The 24,269-nt window shown below is 43.7% G+C and overlaps 1 protein-coding gene across 3 annotated transcripts in view; it reads left to right on the top strand.

Annotated features, from left to right (window-relative positions):
* The window catches only part of CADM3 (cell adhesion molecule 3), a 381,683-nt gene that overhangs the window by 323,008 nt on the left and 34,406 nt on the right, over positions 1-24,269 (top strand). For all 3 annotated transcript variants that reach the window (XM_056546912.1, XM_056546914.1, XM_056546915.1), the window contains exon 6: positions 18,587-18,677. In XM_056546912.1, the coding sequence (XP_056402887.1) occupies positions 18,587-18,677 (91 nt within the window). The remainder of the gene's footprint in view (positions 1-18,586; positions 18,678-24,269) is intronic.

Raw genomic sequence — 24,269 nt, 5'->3', positions numbered from 1 at the left:
CTGCTGGGACCAAAAGAACCTAGTACAGCCCACTGCTGGGACTAAAAGAACCTAGCACAGCCCACTGCTGGGACCAAAAGAACCTAGTACAGCCCACTGCTGGGACCAAAAGAACCTAGCACAGCCCACTGCTGGGACCAAAAGAACCTAGTACAGCCCACTGCTGGGACCAAAAGAACCTAGTACAGCCCACTGCTGGGACCAAAAGAGCCTAGTACAGCCCACTGCTGGGACCAAAAGAACCTAGTACAGCCCACTGCTGGGACTAAAAGAACCTAGCACAGCCCACTGCTGGGACCAAAAGAACCTAGTACAGCCCACTGCTGGGACCAAAAGAACCTAGCACAGCCCACTGCTGGGACCAAAAGAACCTAGTACAGCCCACTGCTGGGACCAAAAGAACCTAGCACAGCACACTGCTGGGACCAAAAGAACCTAGTACAGCCCACTGCTGGGACCAAAAGAACCTAGCACAGCACACTGCTGGGACCAAAAGAACCTAGCACAGCCCACTGCTGGGACCAAAAGAATCTAGTACAGCCCACTGCTGGGACCAAAAGAATCTAGTACAGCCCACTGCTGGGACCAAAAGAATCTAGTACAGCCCACTGCTGGGACCAAAAGAACCTAGTACAGCCCACTGCTGGGACCAAAAGAACCTAGTACAGCCCACTGCTGGGACCAAAAGAACCTAGCACAGCACACTGCTGGGACCAAAAGAACCTAGCACAGCACACTGCTGGGACCAAAAGAACCTAGCACAGCACACTGCTGGGACCAAAAGAACCTAGCACAGCCCACTGCTGGGACCAAAAGAATCTAGTACAGCCCACTGCTGGGACCAAAAGAATCTAGTACAGCCCACTGCTGGGACCAAAAGAATCTAGTACAGCCCACTGCTGGGACCAAAAGAACCTAGTACAGCCCACTGCTGGGACCAAAAGAACCTAGTACAGCCCACTGCTGGGACCAAAAGAGCCTAGTACAGCCCACTGCTGGGACCAAAAGAACCTAGCACAGCCCACTGCCGGGACCAAAAGAACCTAGCACAGCCCACTGCTGGGATTAACAGGACCCATCACAACCCATTGCTGGGCCTAGCACACCCTGCCACAGGGGCTGACAGGGACTTGCACAGCCCACTCTTGGGACTAACAGTACCCAGCACAGCCCGCTCTTGGGACTAACAGTACCCAGCACAGCCCGCTGCTGGAATCAACATGACCTAGAAAAGCCTGCTGCTTTAACAAACAGGATCAGCACAACCTGCTGCTGGGAATAACAAGGCCTAGCACACCCTGCTGCTGCGACTTACACGGCTTAGCACAGCTCGCTGCGGGCACTATCAGGGTCTAGCACATATCATTACAGGGACTAACAGGACCTAGCAAAGCCTTATGCTGGAACTAACAGGGCCTAGCACTGCTCGCTGCTTGGACTGACAAGACCTAGCACAGCCCACTGCAATAACTAACAGGGCCTAGCACACCCTGCTGATGTGACTAACTGTGTCTAGCACAGCCGGGTGCGAGGATTAACAGGACCTAGCACACCCCACTGCAGGCACTGATCGGGCCTAGCACACCCCACTGCAGGCACTGATCGGGCCTAGCACACCCCACTGCAGGCACTGATCGGGCCTAGCACACCCCACAGCAGGGACTGAGGACCTAGCACAGCCCACTGCAGGCACTGAGGACCTAGCACAGCCCACTGCTTAAAATGACAGGACATAGCACAACCTGCTGCGGAGACTAACATGTCACTACTACTACTGAATCAATACCGTTTTTATGCTTTTTTGAGCATTCTCCATTGATGTCAATGGGAGCAGGAAACCTTATGTTTTGGGGGCATTTTTCAGGTGAATAGTCTCCAATCTTAGGGGTATTTCAGTAAAATAATGAAAGAGCAAAGCGTATGCAGATCGATATTAGAAAAAGTATCCAATTTTATTAACACAAATGCAAAAAAGAACATACATTTAAAATCACTTAAAATGTATACATGTATGTATAGACCGGGATACTATCTCAACGGCCACAGAGGCAAAAGAAGAGGGAGGTCTGGTAAGTACAGGTTGCTGTAGTAAATATAGCTACAACATAGCATAAAAGGAACACAATGACCTAATGCCCAATATTAGAACCAAATGATGTAGGGAAGGAGAGTTAACAAAATAACCCACTATGCAACAGTGCTGTGAAGTCATAAGGTGTCATAATTTGAGATATAGTGCCAAAAAGAAAAGCAACCTAACTAACACAAATACAAGTGTAGAAATAATTACCAAGTGGATCAGATAGCAGTGTATGCCAGACCTCCGTCACCCAACGTTTCACCAATTAAGGCTTCTTCTAGGGCGTCAAACGGGACACCCCAGAAGAAGCCTTAATTGGTGAAATGTTGGATCTAGACTACATTTCTAGGGGACCCTAGTGTATTTGAGTATTTCAGTAAAAGAATTTTTTTTTTTATTCATATCAAATGGCTCCAGAAAGGTAACCAGATTTGTAAATTACTTCTATTAAAAAATCTTAATCCTTCCAGTACTTAAGTTGGTGAACCTGAGTTGTTCTTTTCTGTCTGACAACAGTGCTCTCTGCTGACACCTCTGTCTGTCTCAGGAACTGTGCAGAGCAGGAGAGGTTTGCTATGGGGATTTGATCCTAATCTGAACAGTTCCTAAGACAGACAGAGGTGTCAGCAGAGAGCACTGTGGTCAGACAGAAAAGAACAACTTAACTTCAGCAGCTGATAAGTACTGGAAGGATTAAGATTTTGTTAATCGAAGTAATTTACAAATCTGTTTAACTTTCTGGAGCCAGCTGATAGTTGAATAATAACCCTCGCTTGGGCATGTCATTTATCAAGGTGCCCATCAGACAATGGCAGAAAATATACAATTTTATGGTAGCGGTCTTATTTAAAAAACATTAGTTTAATAAGGAACAGGAATGTATTTTTACATTAATGATGCTATAAAAAAAAACACTTGCTATTTAGTAAAAAAAAAAAAAAGTAAGTAAAAACTGCCAAAATTGAAAACCACATTTTTTCTTCTCTTTAGCGTTTATTGGGGGGGGGGGGGGGGGGGGGGTATATAAACCTAATTAGTAAACATGTGACAAATGTGTTGGGATGGGGTGACAGTCAGCTGCCACACATATCTGGGTGTGGGCCCGCGGAGTGGAGTGTAACGCGGCACAGATCTTTCATTATAAATATCACCATGCGCGGTAGTTGTGACAGTTTTGCATTTCCAAAGCTATTTATAAATAATTGATTGTTAACTTTGAAAGGCGCCAATTGTGCTGCCCCCTCCTGCTCTTCCTCCTCTCCGGGTAATGTCACAAGTGAGACTCAAGCAGATCAATCTCTTAGGCAGGAACTCTTTTAATGGATAATGACTTTTGTTTGTTTTACCTTCGATTGTTTTTTTTTTTGAGTGAAAACTTTGCAACATGTAGAGCGCTGTTCCCTAACCTGTAAATCTGGTGCAGAACTATAACTCCCAGCATGTCCTGACAGGGACACTTGTCATGTGTCTGTCCCAGATACATGTGAGGACCCTGCAGATCAGGTGGGAGCACTGTAGCCCTGATATACTGTGATACTTGGTTATTGTTCATGTATATATCCCCACCTCTGTCTTACCGCTGCCTCCTGGGTGCCAGCCTACCCATCATTCCCACTGTGTATATGTTGTGCTTCACTTTTATGTGTCTAGCTTCTATATTTAGCTCACAAGTCCCGCTATTCTGCCGCTCACTCATTCTGACATCCCCTGCTCAGAAAGGGGCGTGTCAAAGGCAAGAGCTGGGCCCGCCCCCACTCACCATGCATTCACTTCCTCCCTGAGTCTGTTGTGTTGGGCTGAGTATCTTCATCCAATCACTGCAGGCAGCTCTGTATCATCCTCCTTTCTGTTTTCATGCTGCAGTCTGATAGGACAGGAGTGAGCATAGAGGAGTGCTAGTCCAGCCCTCACTTATTGGACTTTGTCTCAGCCTGTGCTTTACCTGGGACAAAGATGATGCTGCATCCAGACAAAATTATGTTCTGGGTGGTATGGGGACCCCTAGTGGTCTTTTTTTTTTATAAGCCATGATTTCTATAAAAAGAAGATTAAAAAAATGTATGTTAAAAAGTTTTAGATTCTGACAGTGCCCATTTAAAGGGAATCTGTCAGCTGCATTTACTGCTAGACACAGTTGGATAGTTTTCTTGGATGGTGGCTGCCAAGTCTGCATTTTGTCGTCATATTCTGACCCATAGTTTCTGTTGATGGAAGGGCTAAGCCCTGTGCAAGGGCTTGTTTTTTGCAGGATGAGCTGTAGGGTTTTTTTTTGGCACCTTTTATGTTTTTCATTTTTTTTATGTATCTGCTTTGTGTGCTTTAGGTGTTTTCCTATTTTTCATTTTTATTGCTTATTAAATCGTGTTTTTCGTTTTATATATATATATATATATATATATATATATGTGTGTATATATATATATATATATATATATATATATATTTAGTTTTTATGCATTATTTTGTTTTACTAGTTGATTTTACTATCTCATCACTTGTAAAATACGCTGTAACATTGTGCCTGGTGGGCTAGAGTCATGTCAGCATTTGTGATCCGTTCAGGCATGATCAGTTTATGTAGTTGAATGGATCATATTTTCAATGAATGATAAACTGATCCTTTTAAAATCGGAAAGTTTGCATGTTTGGTTAAAAAAAAATATATATATAAAAAAAAGAACTTTTGTATCAGTTTGCTTCAGTTTTTCTTTTATCAGTTTACATCAGTATTTGTGTGTTTTCTTGTAGAGAAAAAAAAGGAAGGTAGTCAGGTTTTTTTAGGCCGACAAAAAAAAAAGTAGTGCACGCTACAGTTTTTTATCTGGCATAAAAAAAAAACTGACTGCAAACTGAACTGAAACAAACTGATGAACCAATCACAAAAATGACCCAGCTGGATCACTGAAACGGATGTGAAAGTCGCCTTATCCTATTGATGAATGTATTACTGGGGGGAGGAGGAAGTCACAATTGACTGCAGCATCTAAGGTGTTAAATGGCCAGAGGTATCCCCAATCTCAGCCTTTGCAGCACAGTGTCAGCTGTAATATGTATAACGTAAGATGTCAACTGATTGGCCGAAAGATGGAGCACACCCTCCAAGACACTGTGTATTCGTGTGCATTAGATCTATGACTAAGGTCCAAATCGTGTCAGATTTTACTCATCCCTACCCTAGCATATGGATAGGGTACTCCGCCCCTAGACATCTTAGATGTTTGATCGTGGGGATCCCACTGCTGGGGACCTCCGCGATCTTGGCTGCGATATCCAAGACATCCGGTGCACAGCATGAACGTCGCTCCATGCCAGATGACTGGCGATGCTGGGGGGGAGGCTTGTGAAGTCACGACCACGCCATACTTTTGACGTCACGGCCACACCCCCTCTATGCAAGTCTATGGGAGGGGGCGTGACGTCAGTCACGCCCCCTCCCATAGACTTGCATAGAGGGGGCGTGGCCGTGACATCACAAGCTGGGCGTGGTCGTGACTTCACGAGCCTCCTCGCTGCCTCCGATGCTGTAAACGAATGCCGGGGGCAACAGGGAGATCGCAGGGTCATCAGAGGCGGGACCCCCACAATCAGACATCTCATCCCCTATTCTTTGAATAGCGGATAAGATGTTTAGGAGCAGAGTACCCCTTTAGTGTTTGAACAATAAAGGATTTTTTTTTCTGGGACCTGGCTAGCTGGAACTCCCATTATTCTGCATTCGTATGGATGACTGGTGCCCTTTAAGAAGGACATATAATCATCCTTTCTAATGTTTGGCCTGTCTGGTTTATCCCTTTGGGGTTTCTGTCTTTCGCCTCCCTTTATCAGAACTATCTGTTTACTTCCTCTATCATGCTCTGCCTGTCAGGAACCTTATTAGCAGGATGACACTCAACAGAACCACCTAGGTCGCCTTGAAATAAATTCAAACCTGCCACCTGGAATTATTTTCGCAGAGCCAAGAAAGTGGATTTATTGAGCACGGCATGCATTTCATGGCATAAGTCACGGCATGTGACATAATATGGCAAAAAATGGAAGCGGAAAAAAATATATAAATGATAGGAAATCAAGTCTGGATATTCACATGTTGGCATAGGCATCCCTGATAAACCATAAATAGAAAAATATAATATATAGGAACAATGTCCTACAGAGTAGGGGGTCTCGTGATAACGTGTTATCCTACTGTTATTACCAAGTACCAAGGGCATACTGTGCCATGGACCCAGAACAATAGGGGGCATCTTAAAAGGACACCATATAGCTGTATGACTGGGGGTCAGCTTTCCAATATAATACATATAAAGGAAAACTTTACTTTCCCTGAAGCTGATGGTGGATGCCAAACTTATAAAATTGCCTTTTTATTCCTCAAACAAGTGTCAAAGAGGCGGGGACGAGCCGCTCAAGTGCCACAGCTTGGCACAGCTCCTCAATCACTCTTAGCTACACAAAACATCAAATATTCCTCTCTGCTATGCCATAGCATATTGCTCCTGAGAGTGTATGTGGTAGCCCAGTACGGGAGTTGTTACCCCGTACCCTTGCTTCCCTGTCAGGCAGCTTTCCTTCAGTGTCCCCTGGGCCCCCTTTGCACTTATCCCCCCATGTATATATGTTTACCATGTATTATACTGTGTAATGTGTAAATAAAGCGTTGCCACTTTAAGACTGTTTAACATGTGAGCTCCTGGCAGGGAGCAGTGCTGAGCTTGTCTGTGTCCCGGCTGTAGTCTGTAGATTTAGGATTAGGATTCCATCATGAATCTGAAATCTATAAAAAAAAAAAAAAAAAAGGCTTGCGGCCAGGTTTGGCAGGGAGACCCCTAGTGGTCATTTTTTCAAAGTGGAAAATTAACCCCTTGAGGACCAAGCGTTTTTCTGTTTTTGCACTTTCGTTTTTTTCCTCCTTACCTTTTAAAAATCATAACCCTTTCAATTTTGCACCTAAAAATCCATATGAGGGCTTATGTTTTGCGCCACCAATTCTACTTTGTAATGACATAAGTCATTTTACCCAAAAATCTATGGTGAAACGGGAAAAAAAAATAATTGTGTGACAAAAATGAAGAAAAAACACCATTTTGTACATTTTGGTAGCTTGCATTTCTACGCAGTAAATTTTTCGATAAAAATGACACCTTATCTTTATTCTGTAGGTCCATACGGTTAAAATGATCCCCTACTTATATAGGTTTGAATTTGTTGTACTTTTGGAAAAAATCATAACTACATGCACTAAAATTAATACATTTAAAATTGTCATCTTCTGACCTCTATAACTTTTTTATTTTTCCGTGTACGGGGCAGAATGAAGGCTCATTTTTTGTGCCGTGATCTGATGTTTTAATTGGTACCATTTTTGTTTTGATCTGACTTTTTGATTGCTTTTCATTACTTTTTAATTGGTATAAAAAGTGACCAAAAATATGCTATTTTGGACTGTGGAATTTTTTGCGCGTACGCCATTGACTGTGCGGTTTAATGAATTATATATTTTTATAGATCGGACATTTACACACGCGGCGATACCACATATGTTTATTATGTTGATATATTTTTTATATGGAATTTGGGAAAAGGGGGTGATTTAAACTTTTAATGTGTGTGTTTTGTAAACTTTTTTTAAACTTTTATTTTTTTTTACACTTTTAGTCCCCTTAGAGGACTTTTAGGAGGAATCATTTGATTCCTCATACAGATCAATGTAGTTTCATAGAACCACATTGATCTGTGTGCTCTACTCTCGATTGATAAAGCCTGGTCCTGCCATGTTTTATCATTCTGAGCGCCGGAGCCGGCCCAGGAGGAGAGGTAAGCCCTCAGGCTACCTCCACAGTGGATCGCCCCCCCACGATCACGCTGTGGGGGGGCAATCCACCCCACTGGACCACCAGGGATGGGATAAAGGCACCTTTAGGCGCAGCTGTCAGCTTTGACAGCAGCGATCTAAAGGGTAAATAGATGGATGTTGTCTGAAAAATTCGGACATTTTTGTCCCACCCCCTAAGATCACTGTGGAACACACCCAAAAACACCAACTTTTGGGCAGTGCTTACATTGGCGCTGACCCTTTTGCCGCCCGGTTTGCAGGATTGTCCAAGCAAAATCTGTTCTGCTGCACCAGAATCTGGACCTGAGTGTCTAGAACAAAGATAGTGTCCTCATATGGTATTGTACCTTAATCTACTTGATCTATGGAAATTAAATAAATCCTTCTGCATATCTGCCAATGTCTCACTGTGTTCATGCCCCTGACGTTAAACTCATCTTTTTTGCCCAGACATGACTCTCTGTTTGGGAAATGAGCCAGTCTGCCAGGTTTCTCCTATTCTGAAAGATGTTTGATAAGCGATTCAATTTCCCCTGGAGTTAACAGCCATGTCCAAGTGACTGATAGTCAGCAGGCACAAGCAGCCTGCGCGATCCTACTCAATTTATATTGACCCGGGTGGCTGAGAGGTGTCTTTATTATACAGAGGGCCAGAGACTCTCGCCCTCTGCAATCACTCTGCAGGAGGCAATGGATAGGATGGGGTTAATGGTAATAAAGCAGAGGCTTAGGCCTGTTTGGCTGTCACCGCAACCACGTCTCCCAGGATTCTCCATCATCGTCGTTCTGATAATCGGCCCTGATTTGGGTTTGTGTGTTACGCATATGTTTATCTCTGCTCCAGGTTTATACCGTACGAGGCTACGTGTGAAGTGTATAACGCTTTAGGCGGTTTGTAGGCTCGGTAGTAGGAAGGTGCCATAATGTTGATCTCAGAAAAAAACAAAAGGAAAAAAAAACAACCACCCTCTAATCTTCTTCATATCCATCATGGAGGCTTCTGCTATTCACTGCCCTGTAATGGCAGAGGGTCTCACCCTCATACCCCAACAAGCCGTTATCCATGGAAATCTATTGCTTAGTCTGGGTTCACATCATAGTTGTGCCTACCATGTGATGGATATGTCAGCAAAATGTCAAAATGGGAGGCCATCGTATCCTTGCATGGAGAGGCTCAGACCTCATTCATTTCAATGACCTGAATAAAGCTAGTGACGCCCCAGAAAAGCCACGCCCCTTCTATTTTCGGTCTACGATCTTTTCATCACAACTCATCCCCACCTGAGGATGGGATATAAGGACGAGATATCAGGACAGAGATATAAGGACGCAATATGAGGTTGGGATATGAACACAGGATTTGAGTTCAGGATATAAGGACAGGATATAAGGATGGGGATATAAGGACGTCATACGAGAATGGCATATGAGGACAGGATATATGGTTGGGATATTAGGTTGGTATATGAGGACAGTATATGAGGTCGGGATATGAGGTCGGAGATAGGATGATGGGAAATAAGATCGGTATATGAGGACGAGAGATAAAGTTGGAATAAAAGGACAGGGACGCAAGGACAGGATATGAGGCTGGGATATAAGGACGGGATATAAGGACGAGATATGAGGACAGAATATAAGGATGGTATATGAGGTTGGTATATGAGGATGGGATATAAGGACTGGATATAAGGATGGTATATGAGGTCAGGATATGAGATCGGATATGAGGACGGGATATGAAGATGGTATATGAGGTTGGGATATGAGGACGGGATATGAGGTTGGGATATAAGGACGAGATATGAGGACAGGATATAAGGATGGTATATGAGGTTGGGATATGAGGACGGGATATGAGGATGGTATATGAGGTTGGGATATGAGGATGGTATATGAGGTTGGAATATGAGGACGGGATATGAGGTTGGGATAGAAGGATGGTATATGAGGTCAGGATAAGAGATTGTGATATGAGGACGGGATATGAGGCCTGGATATAAGGACGGGGTATGATAATAGGATGTAAGGATGGTAAATGAGGTCAGGATATGAGATTGGGATATGAGGACGGGATATGAGGCCTGGATATAAGGATGGGGTATGATGATAGGATATAAGGATGGTATATGAGGTCAGGATATGAGATCGGGATATGAGGACGCGATATGTGGCCTGAATATAAGGACGGGGTATGATGATAGGATGTAAGGATGGTATATGAGGTCAGGATATAAGATGGGGATATGAGGATGGGATATGAGACCTGTATATAAGGACGGGGTATGATGATAGGATATAAGGATGGTATATGAGGTCAGGATATGAGACCTGGATATAAGGACGGGGTATGATGATAGGATGTAAGGATGGTATATGAGGTCAGGATATGAGACCTGGATATAAGGATGGGGTATGATGATAGGATGTAAGGATGGTATATGAGGTCAGGATATGAGACCTGGATATAAGGACGGGGTATGATGATAGGATGTAAGGATGGTATATGAGGTCAGGATATGAGACCTGGATATAAGGATGGGGTATGATGATAGGATGTAAGGATGGTATATGAGGTCAGGATATGAGACCTGGATATAAGGACGGGGTATGATGATAGGATGTAAGGATGGTATCAGAGGACAGGATATGAGATTGTGATATGAGGACGGGATATGAGGCCTGGATATAAGGATGGGGTATGATGATAGGATGTAAGGATGGTATATGAGGTCAGGATATGAGACCTGGATATAAGGACGGGGTATGATGATAGGATGTAAGGATGGTATATGAGGTCAGAATATGAGATCGGATATGAGGACGGGATATGAAGATGGTATATGAGGTTGGGATATGAGGACGGGATATGAGGTTGGGATATAAGGACGAGATATGAGGACAGGATATAAGGATGGCATATGAGGTTGGGATATGAGGTTGGGATATGAGGATGGTATATGAGGTTGGAATATGAGGACGGGATATGGGGTTGGGATAGAAGGATGGTATATGAGGTCAGGATAAGAGATTGGGATATGAGGACGCGATATGTGGCCTGAATATAAGGACGGGGTATGATGATAGGATGTAAGGATGGTATATGAGGTCAGGATATGAGATGGGGATATGAGGATGGGATATGAGACCTGTATATAAGGACGGGGTATGATGATAGGATGTAAGGATGGTATATGAGGTCAGGATATGAGATTGTGATATGAGGATGGGATATGAGACCTGGATATAAGGACGGGGTATGATGATAGGATGTAAGGATGGTATATGAGGTCAGGATATGAGACCTGGATATAAGGACGGGGTATGATGATAGGATGTAAGGATGGTATCAGAGGACAGGATAGGAGATTGTGATATGAGGACGGGATATGAGACCTGGATATAAGGACGGGGTATGATGATAGGATGTAAGGATGGTATATTAGGTCAGGATATGAGACCTGGATATAAGGACGGGGTATGATGATAGGATGTAAGGATGGTATCAGAGGACAGGATAGGAGATTGTGATATGAGGTCAGGATATGAGACCTGGATATAAGGACGGGGTATGATGATAGGATATCAGGATGATATCAGAGGACAGGATAGGAGATTGTGATATGAGGATGGGATATGAGACCTGGATATAAGGACGGGGTATGATGATAGGATGTAAGGATGGTATCAGAGGACAGGATATGAGATTGCGATATGAGGACGGGATATGAGACCTGGATATAAGGACGGGGTATGATGATAGGATGTAAGGATGGGGTATGATGATAGGATGTAAGGATGGTATATGAGGTCAGGATATGAGACCTGGATATAAGGACGGGGTATGATGATAGGATGTAAGGATGGTATCAGAGGACAGGATATGAGATTGCGATATGAGGACGGGATATGAGACCTGGATATAAGGACGGGGTATGATGATAGGATGTAAGGATGGTATATGAGGTCAGGATATGAGATTGTGATATGAGGACGGGATATGAGACCTGGATATAAGGACGGGGTATGATGATAGGATGTAAGGATGGTAAATGAGGTCAGGATATGAGATATCGGGATATGAGGACGGGATATGAGGCCTGGATATAAGGATGGGGTATGATGATAGGATGTAAGGATGGTATATGAGGTCAGGATATGAGACCTGGATATAAGGACGGGGTATGATGATAGGATGTAAGGATGATATATGAGGTCAGGATATGAGACCTGGATATAAGGACGGGGTATGATGATAGGATGTAAGGATGGTATATGAGGTCAGGATATGAGACCTGGATATAAGGACGGGGTATGATGATAGGATGTAAGGATGGTATATGAGGTCAGGATATGAGACCTGGATATAAGGACGGGGTATGATGATAGGATGTAAGGATGGTATCAGAGGACAGGATATGAGATTGTGATATGAGGATGGGATATGAGACCTGGATATAAGGACGGGGTATGATGATAGGATGTAAGGATGGTATATGAAGTCAGGATATGAGATTGTGATATGAGGATGGGATATGAGGCCTGGATATAAGGATGGGGTATGATAATAGGATGTAAGGATGGTATATGAGGTCAGGATATGAGACCTGGATATAAGGACGGGGTATGATGATAGGATGTAAGGATGGTATCAGAGGACAGGAAACGAGGACAGGAAATGGGGACAAGAGCATCATTGTTGCTTTTCCTCTCCCATAAGGTTTATGTAGGAAGACCGGCAATGCTGAGTAGTACTATGATACAATGACTATAAATTGGTGGGCACCATCATTGGGGGCCAGGCCTTACATGGCATCTCTTTCACTAAGCACAATAATAATAATAATAATATCTCTGAGGTTTGGCCGTTTATTATACATCACAGCAGTGCACAGTGTGCGATACCAAGGCCGGCGGCACAGCAGTGGTACAGATGTTATTATGGCACAGGCGAGGACAACAAATCATTTCGGATCTACCTCTGGTCTGGACTCCCCTATGAGATTTGTTCATATACTTTGGTTTTGCTGTATTATAGAATTACTCAGAATTCAGGGACGTTTCCTTCCTTTCCCACAGCCCCTATATATAACAGCTTCTTGCCGAGTGGCCTGATTTTGCGGTTCCTGCTCCGGACCCCCTTCGCCCCCTCATCCCAGACATCAGATCCGTCCTCCTGACTATATACCCTGAGACTTCTCGGTCCACTAATACATTTCCCCAGAGCCTGCCACTTCCTAGCTGGCGCACATGATAAAATCAGCCTTATTTGGCCGTGAGTCTTCGGTGTCTTATCCCAAGCCACTCTGTCATTATTAGATTTATGTATTTGTTCCAAAGTGTTAAGGATCTGCTACGTTATCCGCAGCTCTAGTCTCTGTGCTTCATAAAGCATTGGCACTTAGCAGAGGAATAGAGAGAGGTGTGAGCTAAACATTGAATGGATTTAGCAGAAACTTTATAGCTAGTCTGCTTTGCAGCAATTTGAGTCAGACAGCAGGTTCAACAATAAAGGGAAAATATGCCCAAATTATACACTACCTAAGCCGAGTGCATTCCCTGTTATAAACGTTCAGCGGCGGAATATCGGAAGTAGTTGATTTCTGTTTACGTTTTAGTAAATAGTTCAAAAAAGCAATAAAACAGCGCCCTCCAGTGGGCACATTATCATGAAATACTGTTTAAAGGGGTACTCCGGTGAAAACCTTTTTTTTTTTTAAATCAACTGGTGGCAGAAAGTTAAACATATTTGTAAATTACTTCTATTAACCCCTTAAGGACTCAGGGTTTTTCCGTTTTTGCACTTTCGTTTTTTCCTCCTTACCTTTTAAAAATCATAACCCTTTCAATTTTCCACCTAAAAATCCATATTATGGCTTATTTTTTGCGTCGCCAATTCTACTTTGCAGTGACATTAGTCATTTTACCCAAAAATGCACGGCGAAACGGAAAAAAAAATCATTGTGCGACAAAATCGAAAAAAAAACGCCATTTTGTAACTTTTGGGGGCTTTCGTTTCTACGCAGTGCATATTTCGGTAAAAATTACACCTTATCATTATTCTGTAGGTCCATACGGTTAAAATGATACCCTACTTATATAGGTTTGATTTTGTCGCACTTCTGGAAAAAATCATAACTACATGCAGGAAAATTTATACGTTTAAAAATGTCATCTTCTGACCCCTATAACTTTTTTATTTTTCCACGTACAGGGCGGTATGAGGACTCATTTTTTGCGCCGTGATCTGAAGTTTTTATCGGTATGATTTTTGTTTTGATCGGACTTTTTGATCACTTTTTATTCATTTTTTAATGATATAAAAAGTGACCAAAATACGCTTTTTTGGACTTTGGAATTTTTTTGCGCGTACGCCATTGACCGTACGGCTTAATTAATGATATATTTTTATAGTTCGGACATTTACGCACGCGGCGATACCACATATGTTTATTTTTTATTTTTTTTACACTGTTTTATTTTTTTTATGGGAAAAGGGGGGTGATTCAAACTTTTATTAGGGAAGGGGTTAAATGACCTTTATTAACACTTTTTTTTAACATTTTTTTTGCAGTGTTATAGGTCCCATAGGGACCTATAACACTGCACACACTGATCTCTAATGCTGATCACTGGCGTGCATTAACACGCCTGTGATCAGCATTATCGGCGCTTGACTGCTCCTGCCTGGATCTCAGGCACGGAGCAGTCATTCGTCGATCGGACACCGGGGAGGCAGGTAAGAGCCCTCCCGGTGTCCGATCAGCTGTTCGGGACGCCGCGATTTCACCGCGGCGGTCCCGAACAGCCCGACTGAGCAGCCGGGTCACTTTCACTTTCACTTTAGAAGCGGCGGTCAGCTTTGACCGCCGCTTCTAAAGGGTTAATACCGCACATCGCCGCGATCGGCGATGTGTGGTATTAGCCGCGGGTCCCGGCCGTTGATTACCGCCGGGACCGACGCGATATGATGCGGGATCGCGGCGCGATCCCGCTTCATATCGCGGGAGCCGGCGCAGGACGTAAATATACGTCCTGCTTCGTTAAGGGGTTAAAAAATCTTAATCCTTCCTGTACTTATTAGGTGCTGAATACTACAGAGGAAATTCTTTTCTTTTTGGAATGCTCTCTGATGACCTCACGAGCACAGTTCTCTCTGCTGACGTAATAATAATAACGCTTTATTTATTGTTGTCCTTAGTAGGATTTGAACCCAAGTCCCCAGCGCTGCAAGGCAGCAGTGCAAGGCAGCAGTGCTAACCACTGAGCCACCATGCTGCCCTTAGTATACATCTGCTATGCACGGTTGCTAAAATGGACAGAGATGTCAGCAGAGAGCACTGTGCTCGTGATGTCATCAGTGTTCCAAAAAGAAAGGAATTTCCTCTGTAGCATTCAGCAGCTAATAAGTGCTGAAAGGATTAAGATTTTTTTTAATAGAAGTAATTTAATAATAATGCTTTCTTTATTGTTGTCCTTAGTGGGATTTGAACCCAGGTCCCCAGCACTGCAAGGCAGCAGTGCTAACCACTGAGCCACCATGCTGCCCTTAGCATACATCTGCTATGTATGGTTGCTAAAATGGACAGAGATGTCAGCAGAGAGCACTGTGCTCGTGATGTCATCAGTGTTCCAAAAAGAAAGGAATTTCCTCTGTAGCATTCAGCAGCTAATATGTACTGGAAGGATTAAGATTTTTTAAATAGAAGTCATTTACAAATATGTTTAACTTTCTGTCACCAGTTGATTTAAAAGAAAAAAGGTTTTCACCGGAGTACCCCTTTAATTGCTTCCAGGACGACCATTGTATGTTGAAACCATTGTATGCTGAGGCCATAACTCTATGGAAACCTGGTAATTGGTTCTGAAGCCCCAAAATGTCATCCAAAAAATAGGAAAAAGTGAGGATTAAAGAAAAATAACTAGATAACTTATACAGATTAAGCAAGTCCTTACATATAAAAGAAAGAAAGATCTGCTGGGAGCTGTAAATCACTGTCTATGTCAGTGTTTCCCAATCAGGGTGCCTCCAGCTGTTGCAAAACTACAACTCCCAGCATGCCCGGACAGCCGTTGGCTGTCCGGGCATGCTGGGAGTTGTAGTTTTGCAACAGCTGGAGGCACCCTGGTTGGGAAACAATGGTTCTTCAGGGTCCTATACAGTAGATCAAAACCCGTCCAGAGGAAAAGTTGCCCAGTTGCCCATAGCAACCAATCAGATCGCTTCTTTCATTTTCAACAAGGCCTCTGCAAAATGAAAGTAGTGATCTGATTGGTTGCTATGGGCAACTGGGCAGCTTTTCCTTTGCACAGGTTTTGATAAATCTCCCCCAGTGTCCCAAATGGAACCACTCTTTCTTGGTGTCCAAAGGAGCAGCTAACCCTGGCACAGGTAAGGAGTAGTACAGAACTTGTAGTTCCTCCCTGTACTGTAGGGGGTGCTACCAGACAGCCAGTCAGTGCATGCACTTCAGTAATACAGGTGATTTACCAGTAAAATGCCCATTCTGATTGGTCAGTTCCTCCAGTTGTGAAACATTTCACAGATCTGGACTGTCTGTACATTGTATGTTGAGTCTGGTTTCAAGTTACAATGGTCCAGGAAAAAAACATTGTATGTTGAAACTATTGTATGTTGAGGGATCACTGTATTACGTATATTACGACTCTTCCCATACCCAGAAAACCCAATGCTGTCGGGACATGATAGGAGTTGTTATTTGTCAAAAGCTAAAGGGCCACGAGTTGGAGACCTCTGAGTTACAAGACAGTAATGTGGTGTGTATATATATATATATATATATATATATATATATATATTTTTTTTTTTTTTTATAAAGATGTCTAATATAATGCTTAGAAAAGTATTTACCCCCATGTAATTTATGTGGTCCATTTTTAGGTCCGGTCAGAAAACGGAATACGGGTCAAAAATGAGCCGACCGGAGTAAAACGGTGACTCCGATCAGCCCATTAATGTCAATGGATTAGGGCGTCGGTCCGGCTGGGGTGCGGGAGCACATGGTTTTCCCCTCCCCCAGCCGGATCCGGCACCCGTACAGTTAAAATGTGGTGTGAATGCCCCCTAAGCTACAGAAGTCTTACATAAAGAAGGATTAACACTGTAAATATTGAGTCTGTAATTTGTAGTTATTTGTCAATAAAAGTTTAAAACTGATGAAATGTTTATAATTGTTCTTCAGTAACTGTATAAACAAATGAATAAAAGATCTAAAGACCCTGAAACACTGAAAACAAGTAGAAAACTATGTGAAAATCAAAATGTGTCTCTTAAAGGGGTACTCCACTGCTCCACATTTTGTTCCGAGCACTGGGTGCGGGTCGTGACGTCACTCCATGCAAGTCTATGGGAGGGGGCGTGGTGACTGCTACGCCACCTCACATAGACTTGCATTGAGGGGGCGTGATGTGACATCACGAGGAGCGTGGCCGTGACATCATGACCCCCGCAGTCCTCAAAATGTTCCGTATGCTGGGGCAGTGGAGTACCCCTTTTGGCCACGCTCTACATTCAGAATAAATCTGTAGTGCAGAAGTTTTCACCCCCAGTTAAAAACAAACATCTTGACCCGTAGAGGACACAGGACATACCTCTACGCCCTGGCTGCCTGGTACTTGGAGCACCAGTACATGTAGGGCCTGTATTATTTGATTTTTTTTCTTTGATGTTTTTCATGTGATTTAGAGATTTCTACTCAAGAGTGTGGAAAATTTTTTTTTTTAAAAAAATCAACACATATTTATGCATTTTTATAAGCAGTAAAAAGTATCACAACTGGAGCACCTCTGTTGTTGTATAGAAAACTGCTACAGACCCCAAAAACACCCAAAAGTGAAGAAAAAAAACACATTTCCCTATTAAAGGGGTACTCCAATGGATTTTTTTTTTTTAAATCAACTGGTGCCAGAAAGTTAAACAAATTTGTAAATTACTTCTATTTAAAAAACTTAATCCTTCCAGTACTTATCAGCTGCTATATTCTCCACAGGAAGTTTTTTTCTTTTTGAATTTCCTTTCTGTCTGACCACCGTGCTCTCTGCTGACACCTCTGTCCATGTCAGGAACTGTCCAGAGTACAAGCAAATCCCCATGGCAAACCTATCCTGCTCTGAACAGTTCCCATAATGGACAGAGGTGTCAGCAGAGAGCACTGTGGTCAGACAGAAAGGACATTCAAAAATGAAAGAACTTCCTGTGGAGAATATAGCAGTTGAAAAGTACTGGAAGGATTAAGATTTTTAAATAGAAGTAATTTACAAATTTTATTAACTTTCTGGCGCCAGTTGATTTTAGAATTTTTTTTTTCCAGTGGAATACCCCTTTAACTTCCAGCTAACACCGGGTTTTTTTTTACCATAACTGGGGTCATTTTCAGTCTTTTTGAAAATTTTTAAGAATATGACCTCACCTATTTGCCAGTGATGTCACCTGACAAACTCATGGGTGCAATTTTTACCACAAAAATGTCCATCTTCTAATGTTTTGTTGCTGATCTTCCTAATGTATTGTCTACTGCCCACAACCCTCACCAATGCCTTCAACCTACTGATCCTAGGAAAATATCTGCGTCTGCCATTGACCATTGCCATACTCGCTTTGCCGTTTGATTATCTATGATTATTGTGTAACCATATCGTCATCTTTCTTACAGATCATCCAACAGCAAAGATCGAGTCTCGGCCCAGCCTGCCAAGGGAGGGGGACAGGCTGCAGCTGCAGTGTGATGCCTTCGGAAATCCTGAGTAAGTATGGACATCAGTATAAAGCACTTACATTGGTGTAGAGTGAAAGTAGCCAAACTTTTTTGTGTGTAAACTATAATGCTTTAAGTTTAGTTATATCATTTATTAATAATATGGGCCAATGGACCAGTACATTTCTCCAGAGATGACAATCCATATTTACCATAAGAACTGTGCATTTATGGAACAATCTACCTCAGGAACTGGTCACAGCAGGAACAATTAAGGTCTTCAAAACAAGCTTAGATACATTCTTAAAACAAAGTAACATTAATGCCTATGGAGAAATATAGAATAACATGCCCTTCCCTTTATCCACCCGAACCCTTCCCTACGTCCACCCATACTCCTTACCTTTATCCCTCCATACCCCTTTTTATCTCTTCTCCTTGGTTGAACGTGATGAATAGATGTCTTTCTTCAACCTGTAACTATGTTGCACATGAAGAACAGATTTTTTTTACATGCCCAATCTCACATTTTATTGGTGGCCCATATTTGTTTCCCAGTTGCACTTGTTCCATAGTCTTACTTATGTGGTGGTCCAGTACTGGAGTTGTTACCCCGTACCCTTGCTGCCCGGTTAGGAAGTCTCTTTACAGTGTCCCCTGCCCCCCCCCCCCCCCCCCCCCCCCGCATCTGTTCTACTGTAATTGTATATTATCCCCTATGTTATGTCTATAAGAATGTTGTATCCTTAAGAAAGGTTAACATGTGATCACCAGTAGTCATGTGAGTTGTCATGTGACTGTTACCGAGGAGGTATCAGTGACCAGGGTGACCAATGGGACCCCACCAGAGTCTCCCCCATAAAAGCCCTGGGAGGAGTTTCTTCTCTCTCTTAGTTCTTGAGTCTTTGCTGAGGTGCAGTCGAGCCTAAGAGTCTGGAGTCATAGGAGCCTCAAGACAAGTCTGCAGCCACAAGCTACAAGTCTACAATAAGCTACAGTCACAGCTTAGTCAGTCTCCAGTCAAGTCAAGTCAGTCCCTGTCATCTATTGTCAAGTCAACGTGGCCTGCACTGAATTGTCCAAAACCACTGCAAGTCCCAGCAAACCTTTAAGGTCTCTGAAGTCACTGGTCACCTCCGTGGGTCCGGCTACACTGTATAGACTGTACCATCTGTCACTCAGTAAAGCTATCATTGTCGGTAACTTGGCATCGGAGTCATCATTGCCCCCGTGCCTTGCCCAGGATCCAGCAGTATACCTTCGAGTGGTATCAAGGATAAACCACGCCCTGGCGTCACGAATACAAGGGTTTAATGCCATCTGCCCCTAGGGTAATTCCATCTGCCCTGCATCTCACACCCCATACCAAACTTATTCATGCTGTCACGACCACAGTGCTCTCTGCTGACCTCTGCTATCCATTTTAGGAACTGTCCAGAGCAGCATATGTTTGCTATGGGGATTTTCTCCTGCTCTGGACAGTTCCGAAAATGGACAGATGTGTCAGCAGAGAGCATTGTGGTCGTGACAGAAAAGAAATAAAAAAAATAAAATAAAAAAAAGCATTTCCTCTGTAGTATACGGCCGCTAATAAGTACTGGAAGGATTAAGGTTTTTTTAAGAGAAGTCATTTACAAATCTGTTTAACTTTCTGACACCAGTTGATTTAAAGAGTACCCCTTTAATTTGGGAGCAAATTAATGACACCCAATGGGTAAGTGTCTACTTCCACTATATGCTGAAGGCATTCGGGAAATACAAGTATAAAGGTCCATACAATTAATGTTCCTTCTTCTTTCGGTAAGTTTTAGAATAACATTGTGGGGTCCACGAGAGGTGGCGGAGATAAGGGAATTACTGGTTTAAGTAGGAAGGGATTAGTCCAAGCGCCATCATTACAGATAACAGTCAGTGACAGTAGAGCTTGCGACCTTTGGTCACGGCAAGAAATTGACTTATTTTGCAATATTATTAAGGTATATTTCATTGTGTGTTCAATATAGAGGTTTGTGTTTTACTGTGGATTTTTCTTCTAAAAAGAAGCAATTTTGTATTTTCCCCTTTTTATTTTCCTTTGTCTTAAATTATTGGTTGGCTGTACTAACAGGAACAAGCTGATGTTATTACTGACCTGACCTTTACTGACCATACGGCACGGATATAAGAATAAGAAATGTCACCGGCAGTACTCACACGGGCAGACTGGAGCTCAGGGGAATATGGTGTTCTCTACTGACCCTATCAGCCTGCAGCTTCTAAAATAGAAAGGTCTAAAGTAGAAAGGTCAGTGCATACACACCAGGGAAGGTCAGTGCGTACACACCAGGGTAGGTCAGTGCATACACACCAGGTAAGGTTAGTGCGCACATACCACGGAAGGTTAGTGCATACACACCAGGGTAGGTTAGTGCGTACACACCAGGGAAGGTTAGTGTGCACACACCAGGGTAGGTTAGTGCGTACACACCAGGGAATGTTAGTGTGCACACACTAGGGTAGGTTAGTGCGTGTACATCAGGGAAGGTTAATGCGCACACACCAGGGAAGGTTAGTGTGCACACACCAGGGTAGGTCAGTGCATACACACCAGGGAAGGTTAGTGAGCACACACCAGGGAAGGTTAGGGCGTACACACCAGGGAAGGTTAGGGCGTACACACCAGGGAAGGTTAATGCGCACATACCAGGGAAGGTTAGTGCGCACACACCAGGGAATTTAGAAGCAGTATTATATTCAGGGGGTACAGTTGGTGGCAGTATTATATTCAGGGGTACAGTGTGTGGCAGTAATATATTCAGGGGTACAGTGTGCAGCAGTATTATATTCAGAGGGTACAGTTGGTGGCAGTATTAAATTCAGGGGTACAGTGTATGGCAGTATTAAATTCAGGGGTACAGTGTGTGGCAATATTATATTCAGGGGTACAGTGTGCGGCATATTATATTAAGGGGTACAGTGTATGGCAGTATTATATTCAGGGGCACAGTGTGTGGCAGTATTATATTCAGGGGTACAGTGTGTGGCAGTATTATATTCAGGGGTACAGTGTGTGGCAGTATTATATTCAGAGTACAGTGTGAGGCAGTATTATATTCAGGGGCACAGTGTGTGGCAGTATTATATTCAGGGGTACAGTGTATGGCAGTATTATATTCAGGGGTACAGTGTGTGGCAGTATTATATTCAGGGGTACAGTGTGTGGCAGTATTATATTCAGGGGTACAGTGTGTGGCAGTATTATATTCAGGGGTACAGTGTGCGGCAGTATTATATTCAGGGGTACAGTATGTGGCAGTATTATATTCAGAGGTACAGTGTGCAGCAATATTATATTCAGGGGTACAGTGTGTGGCAGTATTATATTCAGGGGTATAGTGTGCGGCAGTGTTATATTCAGGGGTCCAGTGTGTGGCAGTAATATACCAGGGGTACAGCGTGTGGCAGTATTATATTCAGGGGTACAGTGTGTGGCAGTATTATATTCAGGGGTACAGTATGTGGCAGTATTATATTCAGGGGTACAATGTGTGTCAGTATTATATTCAGGGGTACAGTGTGCAGCAGTATTGTATTCAGGGGTACAGTGTGCAGCAGTATTATATTCAGGGGTACGGTGTGCAGCAGTATTATATTCAGGGGTACAGTGTGTGGCGGTATTCAGGTCTTACATCCTCCACACTTCAGTTGCTCTTTGCTCTTTCCTTCATGGCACTGAGGTCGCTATGTGTGAACCGTTCAGCTCGTACCTTCACCGGATGGCAGACCTGGATAAGCGGACCATCACTAAAAATAGTTGAGTACCCCGGCTCTATACAGTTCAGCTCAGAGACCTTAAGGGCTTGCTGGGACTTGTAGTAAAACTGGGCAATTTAATCCAGACCACGCTGACTTGACAGTTGCTGACAGGGACTGACTTGACTTGAATGATGACTGACAAAGCTGTGACTGTAGATTACAGTGACGCCTCGACCTACGATGGCCCCGACATACGATAATTTCAACATGCGATGGCCTCTCAGAGGCAGCATCAACATACGATGCTTTTGTATTTCGGGGCCATCGCATAAACGGCTATCCGGCAGCGCAGACTGCTTCAGCTACCACCGGATAGCCGTTTACGGTGCCCCGTGTGGTCCGCTGACGATCACTTACCTGTCCTCGGGGCGCCGGCACGTCCTCTTCGGGATCCCCTGCATCGTCGACGCTCTCCATCGACGTCATCACGTCGCTGCGCACGCCGTCCCGTCATCCAATAGGAGCAGCGTGCATAGCGACGTGATGTCGGCGACGGAGTGCAAGGATGCCGGGGAAGCAGAGGCCTTGCCGGAGCATCGGGGACACCTCGGGGACATGGCGACAGCGATAGACGGCGACATCCAGGGCAGCGGTGACGAGCGGTGACGGTCCGGAGCGGCGGGGATAGGTGAGTACAACTTCCTCTAACAGTGGTCTACAACCTGCGGACCTCCAGATGTTGCAAAACTACAACACCCAGCATGCCCGGACAGCCAACGGCTGTCCGGGCATGCTGGGTGTTGTAGTTTTGCAACATCTGGAGGTGCGCAGGTTGTAGACCACTGTCCTATACTTTACATTGCGCGGATCCCTCAACATACGATGGTTTCAACAAACAATGGTCCATTTGGAACGGATTACCATCGTATGTTGAGGGACCACTTTAATTGCAATTGACTGCGGCTGCAGACTGGACTTGAGGCTCCAATGACTCTGGACACACACACTAGGACTCGACTTGACCTCAGCAAAGACTTGTAAGGAAAGAGAAAGAGCCAACTCCACCCAGGGCTTATATGGGGGAGACTATAGGTCACCCCTGGGATCACCTGGTCACTGGTACCTCCTGGGTTACAATCACATGACCAGTCACATGGTAAACAGTCTTAAAGTGACAACGCTTTCTGAACACATTACATGGTATAATACATTAGAAACATATTTACATGGGGGACAGATACAAGGGGGGCCCAGGGGACACTGTAGGGAGGCTACCTAACAGGGCAGCAAGGGTACGGGGTAACACCACCTGTACTAGTCCACCACATATACATAGTCAGCCACCCCACTTGTTAGTATTAGTGTTGCTCGCGAATATTCGCAATGCGAATTTTATACGCGAATATCGCATATTCGCGAATATTCGCGACTTCGCGCATATTCGCGAATATAGCACTATATATTCGTAATTACGAATGTTCCTTTTTTTTTTTGTTTTTTTTTGTGATCACCCCTCTCTGCTTCCAGCTTGTGTGGTGTAAAGAAGGCTCTAATACTACTGTGTGAGACAGGTGCGCGAATTTTCGCATATGCGGAAATTTGCATATGCTAATTTTCGCATATGCGAATGTTATCATATGTTAATTTTCACATACGCAAATTTTTGCATATGCGAAAATAAAACGAAAATATTACGAATATGCGAATATTCGCGAATATATGACGAATATTCGTCCATATATTCGCGAATTCGAATATGGCCTATGCCGCTCAACACTAGTTAGTATCACTTATTATTCAGTGTGTTCGTGTTACTAGTCTCACCTCAGTATCGTTGGCACGTCTCCCACTCGTCACCTCTGTACCGCCTTCCCTCTGTTCTACACCTCCTACACTTGACTTATCA

Source organism: Hyla sarda, chromosome 11 (genome assembly GCF_029499605.1).
Source record: "Hyla sarda isolate aHylSar1 chromosome 11, aHylSar1.hap1, whole genome shotgun sequence".
Lineage (NCBI taxonomy): Eukaryota > Metazoa > Chordata > Amphibia > Anura > Hylidae > Hyla > Hyla sarda.
Note: the sequence above shows the minus strand (reverse complement) of the source record. Positions and strands in the feature narration are given on the sequence as shown.